Source organism: Ochotona curzoniae, unplaced genomic scaffold (genome assembly GCF_017591425.1).
Source record: "Ochotona curzoniae isolate NIBS_2020 unplaced genomic scaffold, NIBS_Ocur_1.0 contig_883, whole genome shotgun sequence".
NCBI classification, from domain to species: domain Eukaryota; kingdom Metazoa; phylum Chordata; class Mammalia; order Lagomorpha; family Ochotonidae; genus Ochotona; species Ochotona curzoniae.
Genome location: NW_024466599.1, coordinates 51,783,714 through 51,803,281, shown reverse-complemented (window position 1 = coordinate 51,803,281; position 19,568 = coordinate 51,783,714). Strand labels below are relative to the sequence as shown.

Genomic DNA, 19,568 nt, shown 5'->3' with positions numbered 1-19,568 from the left:
TCCATTTTATTTGGAAAGCAAAGGAAGGGAGAGATGAAGGGACAGATTATCCATCTGCTAATTCATTTCTTCAATGTCCACAACAGACCCAGGGCTGGGTCAGGCCAAAGACAGGAGTCTAGAACTCCATCCAGGTCTCCCACATGGGCAGCGGGGCCCAGCTACCTGAGCTGTCACCTACTTCCTCCAAGGACGCATACCAGGAGCAGAGGACCTGGGTCTCGGACCAGGCACTCTGATGTGAGACTCAGGTACCCCAAGCAGTGACACAGCCACTAGGTCATGCACCCACCCCCAAATATTTTTATTTAAAATGCTTAATTAATAAGTAATACATTTTTATGGGGTACAGTGTAATTCTTCAAAACATATACACAGCATAAACCAATTAGGCTTCTCATATCAAATATTTTTCTTATGTTTCATCTTAATGTTATAAGGCATTCAATTTAATTAAATGTGCATTTAAAATAACTGGGATGGGGAAGGAAGCAATTAGATAACCCATCAGAAATCAGTCAGATTCAGTACAGTCTGGATCCCCCTTCCTGTGGACAGCAGGATCTGCAGACGCTCAAGTTCCTTAGGCAGATTGGCGGACAACTTGCCAAACTTCTGCACATCTTCATATATACGTCCAATCACCTCTAGATCATTAGTAGCTAACACCATGAATATGCGACATGGTGATTACACTGCATTGTACCTTTTCTAGAATGCTTTCAATCTCAGTTGGGTTGAATTCCCAGGAGGAGTGCTGACACAGATCATTTACACATAGGCTAAAAGATTCCTTAAGACACTATGCTACCTACAGCCTCACCAAGGACTACCACTGCCTGACAGAACCCCAATCACTCCTCCAATCCCCCACATAACTGGACCAGACGCTTTGCAGCCCACCTTCCTCAGTACTTCCTTTTCCTTCCCTCCATTCCTTTGGGCTGTGGGAAGGCACGTGTGCAGTCTGGACTGGCCACTGCAAAGGGAATGAGAAATGGCCGGGGAGGGAGAGACACTCAGAGTTACAGTATAAAGCCAGCGTCAAGCTCTCCTAAGACCGCTCCCGGGTTCCATACATGACTCGTCATCACGCCTAGGAAGCCCCCCAAATACCAAAACTCCCTCCCTGGGAGCTACATCTGTGGCTTTCACACATTTCTTTATATTCTGAGAGCCAACAGTTGACTACTCTGCTGTCTTACATATCTAAAAGTGAAATTAAAAAAAAAAAAAGCTGCATAGAAGTTAAACTATGATTTTGAAAAGATGAAGTCAGAAACAGTGTTCACAAATTCATACAGATATATACAAGAACACATCTTTAAATATTTCTTGGGCCAGTGTTGTGCAGCAGCAGCCCATAATGAGTGCTGTCAGATCCAGCTCCTTGCTAACACACCTAGAAGGCAGCAGAAGACGGTCCAAGATTATACCCCGACACCCACAAGCAGCTCTGGGTTCTTTGGTCTGACAAAATCTGGCTGTTGCACCCAGCTGAGGAGTGACTCAGAAGACAGAAGACGCTTCTCTCCTCCTCTCTCAATAATGTTTTCAAATTGAAAAAGTTATCTTTTTTTTTAAGATTTTTAAAAATTTTTATCAGAAAGGCAGATACACAGAGAGGAGGAGAGACTGAGAGGAAGATCTTCCATTGGCTGACTCACTCCTCAAGTGGCCGCAACAGCCAGTGCTGCACAGATCCAAAGCCAGGAGTCAGGAACTTCTTCTGGGTCTCCCACGCAGGTGCAGGGTCCCAAGACTTTGGGCCGTCCTCGACTGCTTTCCCAGGCCACAAGCAGGGAGATGGATGGGAAGTGGAATAGCTGGGATACAAACTGGTGCCCATACAGGATTTTGGTGTGCAAGGCGAGGACTTTAGCCACTAGGCCACTGTGCCAGGCCCCCAAATAAGCAATCTTTCTAAAAAAAAAAAAAAAAAGTTTTTCTCCTTTCTCAATTCTAATAACCCTAATTTAAATCACACTCCAAGTAGAAAGGTACTTTCAGAAAAACAGCACCAAAATATTTTGGAGAAAAATATTTTCTTAATCTACAAGTAGCCACTTCAATAATATGTATTTTTCATGAACTTTATGAAGATCCCACTTTATCTATCCTTCAGATTCTTCTTCTTTTAAAAATGAACAATTATTTCTTTATTTCAGAGATAGAGTGACAGAGAGGAAGAGATAAGAGAGAGATGAGTGCTGGTTCATTTTTGAAATGCTCACAACAGACAGAGCAAACTCAGGGTCCCAGAAAAATATTACAGATGCCAGCGACCTGAATCCTGGGGTCTTCATGCCCTTGTTTCCAAGGCGCACTACCAGGCCACTAGACTGGAAGCAGAGCAGCTGGGCCTGAGCCAGCACTCCGTGAGGGCTGCAGCAGGTTCACTCAATGTACCACAATGTTGACAAGATTTTTTTTCAGTCTTATCACATAACTTGTGTATATTTAATTCTAAACATAAATAAAGTAGCTTACCATTGATCCTTCCTGGCTTGAAATATTTCTGACATTTGTTGCTAGCTCTTTATTCTGGAAAAAAAAAAAGAAAAGAATTGCATTTTATATTTCTGTATTTCTATGAGAAAAAAAAGTAGTCGTAATAAGGAAAAAAAAAAAAAGAGGGAGAAGTAAACGTTTGAAAAGCTGGGCATCTGCTAACCAATCTTAGCATATGCTAACTATGAGTACAAAAGTCCTTAAGAGTGTGGTCGCTGCTGGATGGTGTTCCCCATTCCTGGGGGAATGATCACAACTAAAGGGCTTAGAGGTGCCAAGCTGAATGAGGGCAACGTTTGCAGGTCATTTTTACTACATTTACTACACTTTTTAAAATGAAAACTTATTTGTTTTCACCGGAAAGGAGATTTAAAGAGAGAAGGAAAGACAGAAAGATCTTCCACCTGCTGGTTCACTCCCCAGACAGCTGCAATGGCCAGAGCTGAACCAGTCCAAAGCTGGGAGCTAGGCACCTCTTCCTGACCTCCCACATGGGTACAAGGTCCTAAGGCTCTGGTCCATCCTTTATTGTTTTCCCAGGCCATAAATAGAGAGTTAAATCAGAAGTGTTACAGCCAGGCCATAAAACACCACTTACTTATATGGTTTGTTGGTGTTGGCAAATGGAGGATTAGCCAGTTGAACCATCGTGCTAGTCCCACACTTTAACTCATGCTTAAAAAATTTTCCTAAAGATTTACTTTCATTTTGGAATTTAAAGAACAAAAACGTAGGCTAAAATGATCCTGAATCTCACTGCCCAGTAAGAATGCTGTCAGCATTTTAAGAATTTTTAAAAATTTTAAGATTTACTTATTTTTATTGGAAAGGCAGATTCACAGAGAAGACAAACAGAAAGATCTTCCATCTACAGCTTCACTTCCTAAGTGGCAGCAATGGCCACCGCTGAACCGATCCAAAGCCAGGAGCCTCTTCTAGGTCTCCAATGCGGGTGCAGGGACCCAAGGCTTTGAGCCACCCTCTGCTGCTTTTGTAGCCCACAAGCAGGGAGCTGGAAAGGAAGTGGAGCAGCCAGGGTACAAACAGATGCCCGAATGGGATCCTGGCGCGTACAAGGCGGGGATTTAGCCACCAGGCTATCATACCGGGCCCAGCATTTTAAGAATCTACCTCCCATGCTTGGAGGGAGAAATGGAAGTATTCCAAAGTGTCAATTCTGGGCCCAGTATGATCGCAGAGTGGCTAAATCCTTGCCTTGCATACACCAGGATCCCATATGGGTACCAGGTCGTGTTCCAGCTGCTCCACTTCCCACTTCCTGGGAAAGCAGTCAAGGACGACCCAAAGTTTTGTGACCCTGCACCCACGTGGCAGACCCAAAGAAGTTATTAGCTCCTGGCTTTGGATAAGCTCAACTCCAACCGTGGCTGCCACTTGGGTAGTATATCAGCAGATGGAAGATCTTTTCCCTGTAGTTCCTCTACAAATGTGTCTTTCCAATAAAAATAAACATATCTTTAAAAGAAAAAAAATGTTAATGTTGGCAGCTCAAGTTCATGGCAAGAATTGCATCCTGGATTTCACAACACAGAGTCATGGGTGACCTTGACGAGAACGGTTGTGATGAGATCACGGGGGCCAAGGCATGAGAGCAGTAGAGACAGGACGAGAGCCACTGGATCCGATTCTCACAAGGATGCTGCCACCAGGCACTTCCACAATGCAGCATCACACACACAGAGCCAAAGCTGCGTGACCAGACAGAACACTTCTCCCAGCGAGCACTCTGACGGAGTGGGCAGCTCACGCGTGTGTTCACTGTGAATACAAGGAACTCTGTGTTCACACGGAAAGAGGGCTACTCACATTCAGTGAGGGGAACACTTGCAAATCACTACTGCAATCCAAGTTTTCATATTTTGCAGTCCAACAGTCAACGTTCTTGAAATAACTACAAAAGTCTTCATGTTCCCGGGCCAGCTCCTACCCAAGATAAAACTCTATGTTATAATTTATTTCCACGTTCTTTGTCCTAGAAGACAAACGGAAGTTAATACTTAAAAAAAAAATTCAAAACATTACTCAGTTTAGAATGAACCTATACATAACCAAATAGCAAGGATTTCTGAACGTTAAGTATAACTAAGATAATCTTATCATTTTAATCACCCCAATGTGTTTAGATACTGTAACGTGTAACTAAATATAATCTTATTTCACAAAAGGACGTAAGATACCACCACAAGGAAACAGTTCCCAGAGAAATAAAGCATACATTGTCTTGGAGGCACTTATGTTTCATCTCACTTTACCAAGAAAGTAAGCAAAGAAAGACAGCGAGTCCAGCAGAGGGCGGGGGGAGCTCACTGACACAGCCCCAGTCTGAGAAGCCTTTCAGCCCAGCAGGGATGAAGAAACCGGGCAGCTCCTGGTCACCAAGAAAAGTTATGTGCGCCCACACAAAGGACAATGTGAACAAAGAAAGAAGAGCAGGAACAGGTGACAACTTTTAAAAATAACAGCGAAAACTGATCATTCACTGAGAGGAGGGAAGGCGAGAGCTCATCTACAGAACAGAAAGCTAATAAACGTGGAAGAAAATACGGAACTTTACAGGTCACTGACTGATTCAGAGCCTCCCGCTGAGGACAGTGTGTGGGAGGCGTGGACACCTCCGTCCACGGGGTGGAGGGGTGCTCTCAGCACGGGGTGCTTCAGAGCTGAGTCGGGCCAGCTGCTCTGTTTCCCGGCTCACCAGCCGATCCGTCCCTCGCACATACCCCGCTCTCCTTGGCCCTCATCAATGTTACTCCCACGGGGTCACCCAATCCTGAGCTGTAAGCCTCCAAAACTATGAGCCAGAATAAAACGTCTTCCTTCAAAAGTACCCTAGTGGCTAAATCCTCCCCTTGAATGCACCGAGATCCCATATGGGTGCCAGTTGTGTCCTGGAACTGGGTCGTCAAATTCACATGCTGCTGAGTGCCGCGGCGCCTGCACCCTCTTCCGAACAGCCCTGCCTTTCCTCTCTGCTTCTCCCCACACGTCTCCTCTCTTCCCCAACTCCACAAGATCTGACTGTTCTCTCGTAGGTCCCTAAGAACTAATTTTTTTAAATTTTTTTTTTAATCTAGTGAAACTTTTTTTTAATCTAGTGAAACTTACATTTCTTCCTCAAATGAAGTTTTTTATTTGTATGTGACCTCTAGTTTCCTTAAAGATGGCTCCTACATGTCTCATTTAAATACTTACTTCACATTTTTCATAAGCTACCCTCTGGGAAACTAAGAGCTCATGGAATTCCAGAATATACTTGGATGCACTGTCTTAAATACCAGTATTGCTCTGCGGCATTTCTAAAACTATAATCTCTATTTATAGCCTCCTCATCCGATGACCTAATATAAATCTTTTTCTTCATAACTTCACATTCAGGAAAGATGTTTTACTTACTTCCAGCTTGGACTGTTCATTGTGACACGTATGATACTTCAAATACCACTCTATGGTGAACTTCACAGGCCGGGGACAGCTGAACGACTTCACTGTTGAGAAAGAAAGTCTCATTTTTATATTATATTATACTGTATTACCAACTTAAAGTCTCAGAATGGTGTCTCTCTGCTCTCAAATGAAAGGAAAATCCATTTTTGCCATTTCAGATCCTTTGTATTTTCATATACGCGGTGTGCCAATTTCTGTGCAAATGCCTGCTTAGCTTCTGATTAAGATAAAGCTACATTCACCAGTCCAGGGAGAAGTGAGGGTGACACTAGTGACAGAGTTCTTACAGACGCCCTTCATCATGGTGAGGATGTTTCCTTTTACTTCTAGCTCGCAGGGAAGGGTGTGTGTGGGTGTAGGGGGTGTGTGTGTTTCAAATCTCAGATGGATGTCTAAGTTTTTCAAACACTTTCTGTATATATATTCAGATAGATCCATGTGGATTTCCTCTACTCTGCCAAGACACTGTATTTCATTCAGAGATTTCCAACACTGGCTTGACATGACTGAATCTTTAACAGGGAAGTGGAAGAGGAGCCATCTAAAGGAAAGGCAGATGTCACTATAAGGACACAGGCCCAAGGGACACCCCCAGGACTGTGAGAACACAGGCGCTCAGCCTGCTCCCTGAGGTCAGAGCATTAACTCCCTTCAGAGCACAGTAACGGGAAGCACATGTGTGATGAGCAGCTAACTGCCGCCTGCCCACTCACCGCCCTGGAAGCCCCAGCTGGGAACGTGGCTGCCTGGTGGGGGTGGCAGTGGTACAAGGAGGCTCATGGATGCTGCAGCCACACCTGCCCCACTGCAGTCCTCGTCCTCGAAGCCGGCCCCCCCCACACAGCTGCTGGACATGGACAGCTTTTGACTGACTAGACCTGCTAGGTATTTGCTATTAAATGACTGTGCTGCCCCATTCTTTCTTTAAATCTATTGGCATCACCGTCCTGACTTAGCCTAGCCTCCGGCAAACAAGAAGATGTTTTACAATCAACTCAGCAACTCACAATACTTTCTTTTTCCCCACAGGACTTGTGAGCACCAGTCTGAGGTCTCTTTAAAGCTGATCTGTCTAGACTCTGAGACCCGAACCACACTCGGCAGAATCAATGCACAGACGCTCGGAAGAGAATGGAGCACAGTGTTGGCTTCCAGAAAGCCAGTTTTCATCAGCCATTCTGTCCGACACTCCTCCTGAGTCCCCAGGCCCCGAGTGTAAACTGTTAAGAATCGGACACAGCCACCAGGACCTCATGTAAACCTGCTACAGATGCTGAAAAACCTGAGCCATTACAAAGAAGTAAATTACTCAATGTACAACCAAATAGTCCCAACTAGAGACCATTATGCTCAGTGAAATAAGTCAATCCCAAAAGGACAAATATCATATGTTCTCTGATATAAGGCAACCTTACGCAAATTATGAGATCAATAACCCTTTCAACACTGTTTTTGCTGCAACCCATGAGTTTTGATATTGTTTATTTTCATTTCTTCAAATAATTTCTTTTCTCTCATTAAAATTTTCACTGTTCTTAGATCACTCAGTGGCATCATTTTTTTCCAAGCTTTTGTGCTTCCTTTTTCATTTCTTCACTGACACATTGGTTATTCAGCAGCATGTTACTTAAGACCATGGTGTTGTAACTCTTTTGTTTTATTTTTATTCCTGTTGATTTTGTTTCATGGTTTCTCATCTAAAGGAATGTATAGTAACTGCATAATAGAGACTATCATATCCAGATCTGAAGATACAATGCAGTGTGCATCTCTTTCAAATCAAAGATGGACTCCAAATAAAACTATTGGATATATCTAGACAATAGGATGCTGGACTGTCTGCCATTATCTGTACCAGCAATGTCAGGACACACTTAAATAACAGAATTATGGACTTGTGACCACTTATGAAGGACTATACTATTGTAATAGTTTGAGAGAAATAGGCTGGAGGAAGGGAATATGGGGAGGAAGTAGGGGAAATCCCAGAGCCTATGGAATTATACCACAAAATTAAAAATAAAACAGAAGAGGAAAAAATAATACAAGAAAGAAACTTGCATAAAAAATGTTGAAAAACCTGGGAAGTCCTGGTGTTCACGTATTTACAGAGGACAGACAGCATCCATCTAACAAACATTTCCACCTTCAGAAGCCCCAAAACAGCAGCTGGCATGTTTCTGTCCAGCCATTTTTACTACATAGCATGTTATCATGCACATTAAATGTACCATTTTTAAGGGGTATGATGGGTTTATCACAATCGCCATGTTTCACATACTCATAAAAGAAATTTAGTTTTTAAAATCTAGGACACCAACTCAAATCCCACAGAAACCAAACCCTTTCTGGTATAAGCCTACTTTATGACTTTTAAGGCATGATTCATATTACATTTTCTGCAACAGGATCACATAAATCCCCTCTTGAAAATAACCAAGTCTTGAGTGAAACAGAAGTATCAGAACACACTTATTCAGTCCGTTAAGTATTACACAGTAGGCTGACGCTCATGACGTCACTCACATAGCACGCTATTGATACTAGTATTGATTATACTCACCAGAAAACTTGATCTCAGTGGAGTTAAACATAGTTTTCTTAAATATCAAAGGTCCTGATTTCTAAAATGAAAAGCAAAAATAGAACTCGTTAAGAAATGTTTCCTGTATCATTTCAAAACAGAGCTCCAACCTTTGCACTTCTTCCTGATTGGAATACTTTCAAAACATGTAAATCTGGTCCGATCACTCACTTGCCTCAATCCCTCCTGTGTGTCTCCTCCCAGGCGTGCCCCTGACAGGAACAATCTCCACTGAGGTTCAGAGATGACACAAATGCACGTTACTTCTTACATCAACATGAATGTATTATTATTTTTTTTTAATTTGAAAGCACAAAGGGACAGACATCTTCCACCCACTGTCACTTGCTTTGCCTGAGCCAAGACTGATGCCGAGAGCAGAGAATTCCATCTGGGTCTGCTAGTGGAGAAGAGAACCAAACACCAGCCACATCACCCGCTGCTGTCTCTCACGATACACGTTGGCTAAACGGGGACAGGAAACGGAACAGGCAGGATTCACACCAGGCACCACAGTCACGGAGGCAACTGACCCGTACTCTGCACCTGCGCAGCCAGGGAGTATCTGACTGGAGCCAACCAGACAAGCACCTAGCAGCCCACCACCTTCCCACTTTCTTTCCCCCCTCCCCCGCTTCCTCCCATTCCCCAGAGGCTGAAAGCTGGTATCCTCCACTCCCTGCAGGAGATCCAGAGCCTCAGGCTCACAGCCAAGTGCAAGGGTGGAAGGGTTCTGGTGGGGCTGAGTGCCCTCCAGCATCCCTACAAGAACTGCACTCAGCGGAAACACACAGGCTCGCCCATGTGGCGGCTGCTTCACCAAAGGGAACCTCCAGCCAGGGTTCTCCTCCAGCATAGCAGGCCGCAATGTCCCGCTCATGTGTCCACTGTCCCCACCATCATGTGAGCCTGCTGGGAGAAACAGCTGTGTCTAGAACTCAACTCTGTCACAGCAGCAACTGGTCTAGTTCACCGCACAGACAGCCCACAGCAGGCGCTCCAACTGCTGGCTGAACTTGACCACGCAAAGAACCAGTTCTTGCTAGATCTACAGCACAAATTAGAGGAAGGCCCACTCTACCTTCATGGCCCGCAGGACAAGGCTCTGATAACATATGGAGGAGGGTGGAGAATTCAGTTTACTTTCTGCAAAGAAGACCCTCATACCACTAGCCTAAGTCACATTGGAACAAAGACAAAAGATTCTAGGGCCCTCAAGGAACACATTGCTCTTTCTCAACCAGGAAGCAAAATCATTCTTCCCTTCTGTGGCCTTTGGATTCACACCATGTGAAGACTATGTGTCCAAGAACTTTATAGCTCACTCAAGCTGATTAACAGTCTGCATATGACTCACTTACTCCCAGTATCTCCGTCTCCATTTACAATACGGTCCCTTGACTGCTCAGGCAGCAGGAAACCCTAAGAGTGGCTCAGAGGTGCAGGCTACAGCACAAAGCAGTACCCCAACCCGCAGAGCCCTGGAAGAGGTGGCAGGCAGCTCCCTGCTCTTGTTCCTCTGTGCAGCCTTGGGGGAGTCAGAAGCATCCGTGATCTCTGGTACTACCGAGCCCTCCTCCCCCTCCCCCCTTTTTTTTCCGGTTGAGGAATTTAAAATATAAATGTCACATGTAAGCCTTCGGATAGCCTTTCACTACATATGGAAAATGTTCAGCACTGAATGAGTCAATCAACGGACCCTAGAGAAGCAGGGTTAAGATAATGCCTCTTCCCGACTTCTGTCTCTTTCACAAGACTTTCCATAATCCTATTGCATTCTGCCTACATCCAGCCCTCTAACTGCTGCATGTGGGCAGTTCTCTACTGCAAGAGTTTCCACCCACTCGTGCCTGCAGACTGGGAGACACACACACACACTGTCCTCTCTCCTCTCTCTCCCTCCCAGACCTGGCACGGGAGCTAGAGAGAAACGCAGGTGTCCAGAGGCGGAAAGAGGAAAGCAGATAATTAGTGCAAAGCACGCGGAAGCTGCACAGGAGGTCACGCGTGTAGGGTCCAGCCGTGGCCGCAGCGCGGAAGGGTCAAACCCGAGAGGCCGCCAGGTGCGCCGGGGTGGGCTCCAGGAGGTCGCGGGCGGCCAGGACTGCGCCAGCAGGAGCTGAGGAGGTCGAGGGCAGCCCTGCACGCCCACCCCGGCCGCTCCTCCCGAAGCTGGGCAACCCACTGCGCACCCCCGGAGAGGCTCAAGCAGTGCGCCGCCGCGAGCGCCGGGGCCCCGCACGACCACACTTACTTCGGTGACCGTCTCTGTCCAGAGCCCGAGCTCGGGCACGGCGCCCACAGCCGCCGGGGCCCAGCACAGCAGCCCGAGGGCGACGCGCAGCACCCGGGCCCCGGCGGGCAGGACCGGGCGGCCGGGAAGGTGCCGAGCGGCCCCGCGACAGGAGGCCGCCATCTTGACGCGGAAGCCGCACCTGGCGCCCAGCCCCGCCCCCGGCAGGAAGAAGGGTCTGGGGTGAAGAGGCGGGGCTGCGGCGTAGGCAGACAGAACGGAGGGCGTTAGGAGGCGGGGCCAGGGCGTGGCGGGCGGTGTGGAGGCGGGGCTTGGGCGGGGCGAGGGACGTGGCAGCGGGTGGGGCGAGGCTGGGCGTGGTTGGGGGCGTGGCTTGGGGCAGAGGCTTGGCGAGGAGGCGGGGCCTGGGTGGGCGGGCGTGGTTTTTGGCGGGGCGGGGCCTTGGTGTGGCGTGGCGCTGCGCGTCTGTTGCGGATGGGCGTTGCCTGGACTGGGACGGGCCCGACGGTGGGCGTGGCTTGAAGAGGGGGTGGAGTCAGCACGCGTCTTGGGAGAGTGGGGCTGTCAGGGCTCTGCGTGAGGTGGTGTGCGGGATAAAGCTTCCCTTGCAGGAATCTCGGTTTCTTGCATCCTCTGCACTTGACCCTGCGCCGACTTCCTGTGCTTTGCACAAACAAAGTTATGGTTTCAGTGGAAGGAAAATGCACAGAATGTGCCTTGAGGTCGCGGCTTCTTCCATGCAATAGTGATTTTAACAACTGAAAAGTTGCCTGGTTTGTTGCCTGGCATCCTGGGACTGTGAACGCTGGGTACGCGTCTTAGTGTCAGAGCAGCAGCTCGTTTGTTCTCAGATGTCCGGTGGGAGAGTGAATCTTGGATTAATATCTATCATTGATTCATATTGTCATTGGAGATTTATAGTCAAGAAGCCCTGGCTGTCTTTCTGGTCCCTTAGTAATTTTCCAGTAACTATTGCAGATCTGCTGTGTAGGTCCGTCTGTGCCACTCCCAGCAGGCAGAAAGGATCTGATGGGAATGCCTGTGTCATGGCATCACAGAAACATCCACCAGAGATCTAGAAGATAAGAAACACAAAATGAGAGACAGTGTTTAAGGCTTGTGCAGGAGTTGAGGGTAGGTTAACAGTGGGTGTGAGAGGTGGGCTTGAAGGTGTTCTAGCTAGCAGTGAACGGCAGAGCAGGCAGGCACTCCTAACCTGGGAAGAGCGGGCCAGCACCATGGCGTAGTGGACAGAGCCTCTACTTGCACTGTTGACGTCGGATGGGGCGTGCATCTGTGTGCCCAGGCTGCACGACTTCCCATCCAGCTCCCTGCTAATGTGTCTGAGAAAGCAGCAGCAGATGGTGCCAGGGCTTGGGCCCTGCACCCACACAGGAGACCTGGAAGAAGCTCCCGGCTTCGGCCTGTCCAGGCCTGGCTCTTGCGGCTACTGGGGAATGTAATCCATACAGTGGGAAGACAGAAGCTGAATTCCAAGAGGGAAAAGATGAGTCCAGGGAAGGAATAATTGGAAGCATTAGACCAATGGATCGTAACCCTGGTTGTGTGATACTCCATGGGGAGTTTTGCAAAAATATTTTGTTATCATTCTGGAAATGTAGCAGTAGAGACTGCAGTTTTTAACGTGCTTGATTTGCCCAGAGCCATGCACTAGGATGGCATAATCAAAACCCGATGGCCAGGCCAGTGATAATCACACGAGTGGGTGCCTCACCTGGAAAGGACGGAGCACAGGAAGCAGTGGGTTAGCATGTGGAGCTGCGCACAGGAGAATCCCGGACCCCCAGGTTCTTGCGCCAGCCCAGGGTAAGAGAGAGAGAGACAGAGAGAGAAAGAAGAGAAGAGAGAAGAGAAGAGAAGAGAAGAGAAGAGAAGAGAAGAGAAGAGAAGAGAAGAGAAGAGAAGAGAAGAGAAGAGAAGAGAAGAGAAGAGAAGAGAAAGCAGCAGTCCTGGAGAAGTCCAGGCCTCATAAGTCCTTCAGTGCAACAAGTGGGAGGAAGCTGCCATCCAAATCAAAGTCTCCTGGTGAAGAAAAACTTTTGGGAGCAAACTTCAGATTCCACAGTGTCACAAAATAGGAGACGAGTCCAAGTGAGCACGGTGAAAAGCAAGAGAGCCAAGCAAGCTCGAGACCGTCTACCTCAAGCATTTCATAAAAATGATGTTTTGGGGGGCTGAGCTAGGATATGTATTCCACTGAATATTTTTTTAAAGATTTATTTTAACTGGAAAGTCAGATATACACAGAGGAGGAGAGACAGAGAAGAAGATCTTCCATCTGTTGATTCATTCCCCAAGTGGCCACAACAGCTGGAGCTGTGCTAACCTGAAGCCAGGAGCCTCTTCTGGGTCTCCCACACAGGTGCAGGGTCCCAAGACTTTGGGCCATCCTCGACTGCTTTCACAGGCCACAGGCAGGGAGCTGGATGGGAAGTGGAGCTGCTGGGATTAGAACTGACACCCATATGGGATCCTGGTGCATCCAAGGTGAGGACTTGAGCTGCTAGGCTACCTCTCTGGACCCCCCACTGAATATTTAATAAAATTTAGGATAGCAGGTTTCAAGTAAGGTAAACAGAGAAGCGGTCACACATGCAGTTACTGAGAGAGAAAAGACAGCGTGGAACAGCATCTAGACCCTCAAGGAATGAAAACGTGCTACAAAGACTGCCCACACAAAGGCTTGATACTGCAGCCTGACATTTCCAAATGATTGCCAAGAAATTCAGACAATTACAGGAGGCTTGACTGAGTCACATAAACTTAAAAAACTTGGCGGCGGCAATATGATAGAATTCAGGAAGGAATACAAAAATACTCATAGTTCAACAATAAAGACTAGAAGGTACAGAACAGCAAGTGAAAATAATACGGTCAAAGATGCAGAGGGTGGGGCCGGCACTGTGGGGGGGGTGGTGCCCGCATCCTGTTAACACCTGCCTTCCTCCCTCAAGTCTCCCGTGTTTCAGGTGCTTCAGCAGGGAGCTGGATGAGCAGTGGAACAGCCGGGTCCCAGGTCGTTGGTGGGATATGTGGTGCTGATGTTGTGGGTGGTGGCTTAGCCCCGTGTGCCGCAGTATCAGCCCCACATGTGAGACATTTTGAAGAGTCATCGCACAAATCACCTTTCTTACCTTTCCCCTCAGTCAGTATGTTCTGATTTGGGGTTGTCTTAGGAGTATGTTTATATAAGGTTGTGTTTCTGATATTTCTTATTCACATGCAGCTGTAATTATACATCATAGAAATACTTTTTCTGTTTTTATAACTTTTTTTATTGTTTACTGAAGTTTCCTACAGAACAATATAGAACCGCCACATTGTTTTGAGAACAATAGCCACTTTCCACCGGTAGGTGTCGCTAGAAGACTGACAATAATTCCTACAACCCTTCTTTCCTTAAGATCCTTTCAAATCTGCTTTTCAGCTTCTCATTTCAGTTGGTGACGTTTTATATATCTCATATATTTATTTAGTTTTGAATGAACGAAACCAGGTGGACCTTTAACCTAGCAATTAAGACATCGATTGAGATACCTACCTGCCACATGGAATACCTAGGTTTTTTGTTTAAGATTTATTATTATTATTTTAATTATTGGAAAGGCAGTTTCATAGATAGAAGGAAAGATAAAGAGAGATTTTTTTTCATCTTCTGATTCACTCCCCAAGTGGTGCAATGGCTGTAGCTGAGCTGACCTGAAGCTAGGAGCCAGAAGCTTCTTCCAGGTCTCCCATGTGAGTGTCAGGGTCCTAGGTCCCTGGGGCGTCCTCTGCTGCCTTCCATGGCCAGAGAGAGTTGGATGGGAAGTGGAGTAGCAAGAACTGGCACCCATTTGGGATGCTGGCACCACAGGGTGGAAGATGAGCCTTGTGAGCCGTGATTCCAGCTCCAGAATACCTAGGTTTGATTCCAGTTCCAGCTCCCGACTTCAACCAGGGCAGGTCCTGGAAGGCAGTAGTGATGGCTCGAGTTACTGGGCTCCCACCGCCCAAGGAGGGGAGCCCTGGCCCGAGGGCAAGGCTGCTGGCTCCGGCCTCTGCCTGAACCTGGATGTGGCGGACATTCGGGGAGTAAGGCAGCACAGGGCAGCTCCTTCCCTGCGTATGGACGGTGGCCGCAGTGTAGTGTAATCCAATCATTTCTCCATTAAGCATCTTCTTGTCTGTTTGATCAATCCTGACTGTTTCTTCATTTCTGTGTGTGTGTGTTTGCATTTTTCTGCCTTTTAAATAATTAAATCAGTGAAAATTTGAATGAATAAACTTTGGTTTTCAAGCAGTTTCAGGTTGACAACAAAGCCTGGTTGACTTCCTATCCCTCCCTCCGAGCAATACACTGCCCATGCCAGCAGTCCACATCAGCGCCTCGAATTGCAGCTGTCCGACACAAGTTCATGTGCGAAGTCTTCGTGCATGCTGAGTGCTGGGTGTTACACAATGGCGCAGCACTGGCAGTAAGCTTGCCACAGCTCTTGTATCATTAGGACAATTACTTTTGTTACTTACGTTTTCTTGAAGTATAACCATGTTTCCAAGAAACAAGAACACTGTCAATTTCCTCAGCACACCAAGCAGCATTTGGGTCTCCCACATCCCCCCAGTCCCTGGGTGAGGAGGGGCATGGATGCTCACCTTCCTGCCATTCCTGGGAGGGCTGCGCGGGATGGAGCCCTGAGCAAGATGAAGAACGTGGGGCAGAATAGCTACGGCACTGAAGTGTGGGTATGAAGATGATCTTAGGGGTCATTTTTTTTTTTTGAAAGAACTCTCACCCCACCCCTGGAGACTTCCTATATTTGCTTTCTCCCAGAAATAAGAGTTTGGGGGCAAGCAGTTTGTTTGGAAGGCGTAGTGGATGCCAGCAGAAGCCTTACCGTTCAGTTACGCTCTCTCTATAATCTGCGTGGAAGCTTTAACCCTCGTCCTCAGGGTGTGACTGTATTTGGACAGAGGGCCTTTAGAGGGGGTAATTAAGACACAACGAAGTCACCGAGGTGGGACCTGATCCAGTACGTATGGTGTCCTTCTAATCGGAGATCAGACCCCTGTGGCAGGAACCGCCATGTTCCGGTAATTCACCCAGATGACGGATACTAAGGGAACGAGGAGAGGCACCTGTTACCTGTTCTCCAGGCCCTTCAGGAAGCGTGGACTTGTTCCTTTGTTTTGTACACACAGGCAAATTCAACACATCTGTTTTACATATGTATATATACAATACGTGTGTGTATACTCCCCCTAATATATTTCCACTCATAGGGGATCACCCAGAGTTGCTCCTTTGGCCACACATTTTCATGTACAAGAAATGTGACAGTGCAGACACCTAGGGAATGGGTATTGTTTTAAAAAAATGGGTGCCCCATACATGTCCCTAGGGCAAGCCTGGAAGAGGCTACCAGGATACCCAGCGTGCTGTTGGCATTGTGCAAGCCAAGAGAATGGATGTGTGTATGGAGCCTGGTAAGCGCTCTGAGAACTCATGAAACGGGAAAGACGGCGATCAGAAAAGCAAGCAGGCCAGGGAGCAAGGTCCCTGGGCTTGGCACCAGCCTGCTCCCCTGAGGCCCAGGAACCTGCAGGAAGGCGCTGGCCTCTGGAGCCCACAGCCTCGGAACTCAGAGCATGTGGGTGGGAAAGAAAGAACAGCCCTCTGCGCTGTAGGAAACTGCTTTGAGTAAAAGCATGGAAATGTGCATTTTTGCATCAAAATGAACTTATCTTTCAATTCCATTTTCCTTGAGCTTTTTGGAGTACCGTCACTTGCAGAGAGGACCATGTGAAGACAGAAGGCCACGTACCAGTCAAGGAGAGAAGCTGTTCAGCCTTTGATGAAAAATGCGAACAGTGGCAGGCATGACCACTCAACTGGCTAATCCTCCACCTATGAGTGCTAGCACCCCATATGGGCACTACTTCATGTTCCAGTTGCTCCACTTCCCATCCACCCCTTGCTTGTGGCCTGGGAAAGCAGTTGAGGATGGCCCAGAGCATTGGGACCTTGCACCCATGTGAGAGACCCTGAAGAAGCTCCTGGCTTCAGATTGGCTCAGCTCTGGCCATTGCAGCCTTTTGGGGAGAGAACCAGTGGATGGAAGATCTTTTTCTCTATATCTCTTCTCTCCTCTATAAATCTGGCTTTCTAATAAAAGTAAATAAATCTTTAAAAAAGAGAAAGATGTGAATGAAAAAGATGATCTCTAATGACAGAATTACATGCTACTATGCTTTAATGATTTTATGACTATTTTAAAGTTTACTGGGCCAGTGTTGGGGCACAGTGAGTGAAACCTCTGCCTGTGAATCCAGCATCCCACAGGAGCACTGGTTCGCGTCCAGGATCAAACTGCTGGCTAATGCACCTGTGAGAGCAGCAGAAAATGGTCCAAGCCCTTGAGTCCACTTCCACCCACGTGGGAGACCCTGATGGGGTCCCAGGCTCCTGGCTTTGGCCTGGTGTCTCTATGGTCACTATGACCATGGGGAACAAATCAGAAGCTGGAAGACCTCTCTACATTTCTCTGTAACTCTGCCTTTCAAACACGTAAAATAAATTTTAAAAATAAAGAAATAAAGTTTACCATAACTAAGTGACGCTGAACCTCTTCTATGTGATTATTTTTACATCCATGCTTATTTTCCTGCTGACGTACGCTTTTTTTATTTTTGAATTACTGACCCTGTCTTTAGGAGAGCACTAAAATAAGCCTTTGGTATAATGTAAAGATAGATTATCTCAGAAAGAGAAAAAGAGAGACAGACTGTTAGCAGTGCTCACTTCTGCCAACAGCTTCCATTGGACCTGCGACCTCTGGAGGTGGGAGAGCGTGGATGTCAGTGAGCAGCCACCGTCGGGGGACCTTTGTCTTGGAAGCCCTGGCACAGCAATCCAGCGCTGGAGCCACTGGGACAGGGAACAGACTAGAGCCAGGGAAGGTGCCCCAGCCTACCCCTACAGGGAAGCTTGGGGATGCTGACAAGCTCACATCTGCCTTGGAGTTCTCCCCCAGGTCTGCCTGCCAGAGCAGGACTGCATGGCTGTTCCAAGCCTGGAGGGGAAGCCTTCCAGCTGGAGGGACCCACCTGTCACTGGGAAAAGGTTGGGTGACCGTGACCTGACCGTGGTTGGGCCCAGCCTAAAGCTGCCCACTGTATGCAGGTGGAGCCTGTCTGACAAGCTCACACCTGGGACTTGCTTCTCAAGGAAGTGAATCAAGACACAGACAACAGCAGGCTGGTCTTGAATTGATTGTTCTTTTTCAAAGCCTGGAGGTGGATTTGCTAATTCTCCTAGGGGTATGCTTTGAACTTCCCATAAGAAAAAAACCCGTTACAATACGTAGGTTTGAGATTTCTGCTTGACCGGTTCATAAAGACAAAACTCACCCTTCTGCCCAAAGCAGCTGCCACAAAAAGCCCAATGGGAGTGGGCAGCTGTTCTCAAGACAGAGGGCACTGGGCTATGCAGACAGCCTCCTGCTCCCGGGGTTGGAGGGAACACCTCTCCCCAGGCCCTCGGATCGCCCAAGGGTACCACACTGGCAGAACGCAAACAAGAGCCCGGCAGACTCCCTGAAGGAACTAGAGGCCCTGGGAGCTCAACAAGTGGGCCAGCTTGGAGTTGACAGCGCACGACATCAAGACGCACTCCGGAGACCTACAGAAGGGAGGGCCTCCTTGAATCCTGAGCTGACCACTTAGCCAGTGTGTGCGAAGAAAACCGCAGGAGACCGCAGGAAGAGTCAGCAGAAAGCATGAGAAGGAACAATACCCCAAAGGGCTGGGGAAAGTGCCTGTTGGCACCAGCTGACCTAGAACATTGCTACGGCAAGAACCCTGCACAGCGTGCTGGGGTAGGGCCTGTCCCCACAACAGCTCTAGAACTAACAGGGCTCGGGTGTCAGCTAGCCACTGTTTAAAGGACCCCAAAGCAATCAGTTTCCAAGTGACTCAACTACGTCCTAGAACAAAACTCAAGAGTATTTCTAGTTACACAGACACCTCTGACGCTTGGGAGAGCAGCCAGGATTCCAACTGGCACCCTGTATGGGCTTGGCCCTGTGCCACACCGCGAGCCCTTGTCTGTCTTCTAGGTTTCATTTGTCTTACAGGAGTGAGGCAGCTTCTCATTGTGGCTGTTCATTGGGATTTGTCTGGTGGCTAATCATGTTGAGCACCTTTTCAATGTGCTTCTAGGTTATTACATGATGATTTTAAGGGAATGGATTTCTGCAGACGGAACAAGAAACGTTTTTTAAGCAAGAGTCATGTGAGGTGAGATACAACCAAGGAGTCTGTTCAGTAATATGAGAGAGAGGTTCTGATCCAGGCATTTGGGTCTTGCCAAGTGGCGTGATAGAATAGTCCTCTGCTTGCAGAGTCAGCATCCCATGAAGCGCCCGTTCATGTCCTGGCTGTTTCACTTCCCATCCAGCTTTCTTGTGCTGTTTATGTCCTAGGAAGGCAGCAGAGGATGGCTCAAGTCCTTGGGACCCTGTATTCATGTGGGTGGGAGCCCCAGAGGAAGGTCCTGGCTCCTGGCTTCAGATCAGCTCAGTTCCAGCCATTGAACCAGTGGATGGAAGATCTCTCTCTGCCTCTCCTTCTCTCTGTAACTTGGCTTTTCAAATAAAAATACATGAGTTTTTTTTTTTTTTTTAAAGGACAATCTAGGCCTTACTGTCTGGAATGACAGCCCAGAGGAGGGAAACAGATGGCTTCGAATGAATC

General features: G+C 47.6%; 1 protein-coding gene across 1 annotated transcript in view; it reads right to left on the bottom strand.

Moving 5' to 3' along the window:
• Positions 1–10,976, bottom strand: part of TMEM87B (transmembrane protein 87B) — a 39,649-nt gene extending 28,673 nt beyond the window's left edge. The window contains exons 1-5 of the mRNA XM_040993529.1: positions 10,815–10,976; positions 8,540–8,600; positions 5,926–6,017; positions 4,339–4,455; positions 2,491–2,544 (exon numbers count right to left, since the gene is read on the bottom strand). Coding sequence (XP_040849463.1) covers positions 2,491–2,544; positions 4,339–4,455; positions 5,926–6,017; positions 8,540–8,600; positions 10,815–10,976 — 486 coding nt within the window. The remainder of the gene's footprint in view (positions 1–2,490; positions 2,545–4,338; positions 4,456–5,925; positions 6,018–8,539; positions 8,601–10,814) is intronic.
• Between the last annotated feature and the right edge of the window lie 8,592 nt (positions 10,977–19,568).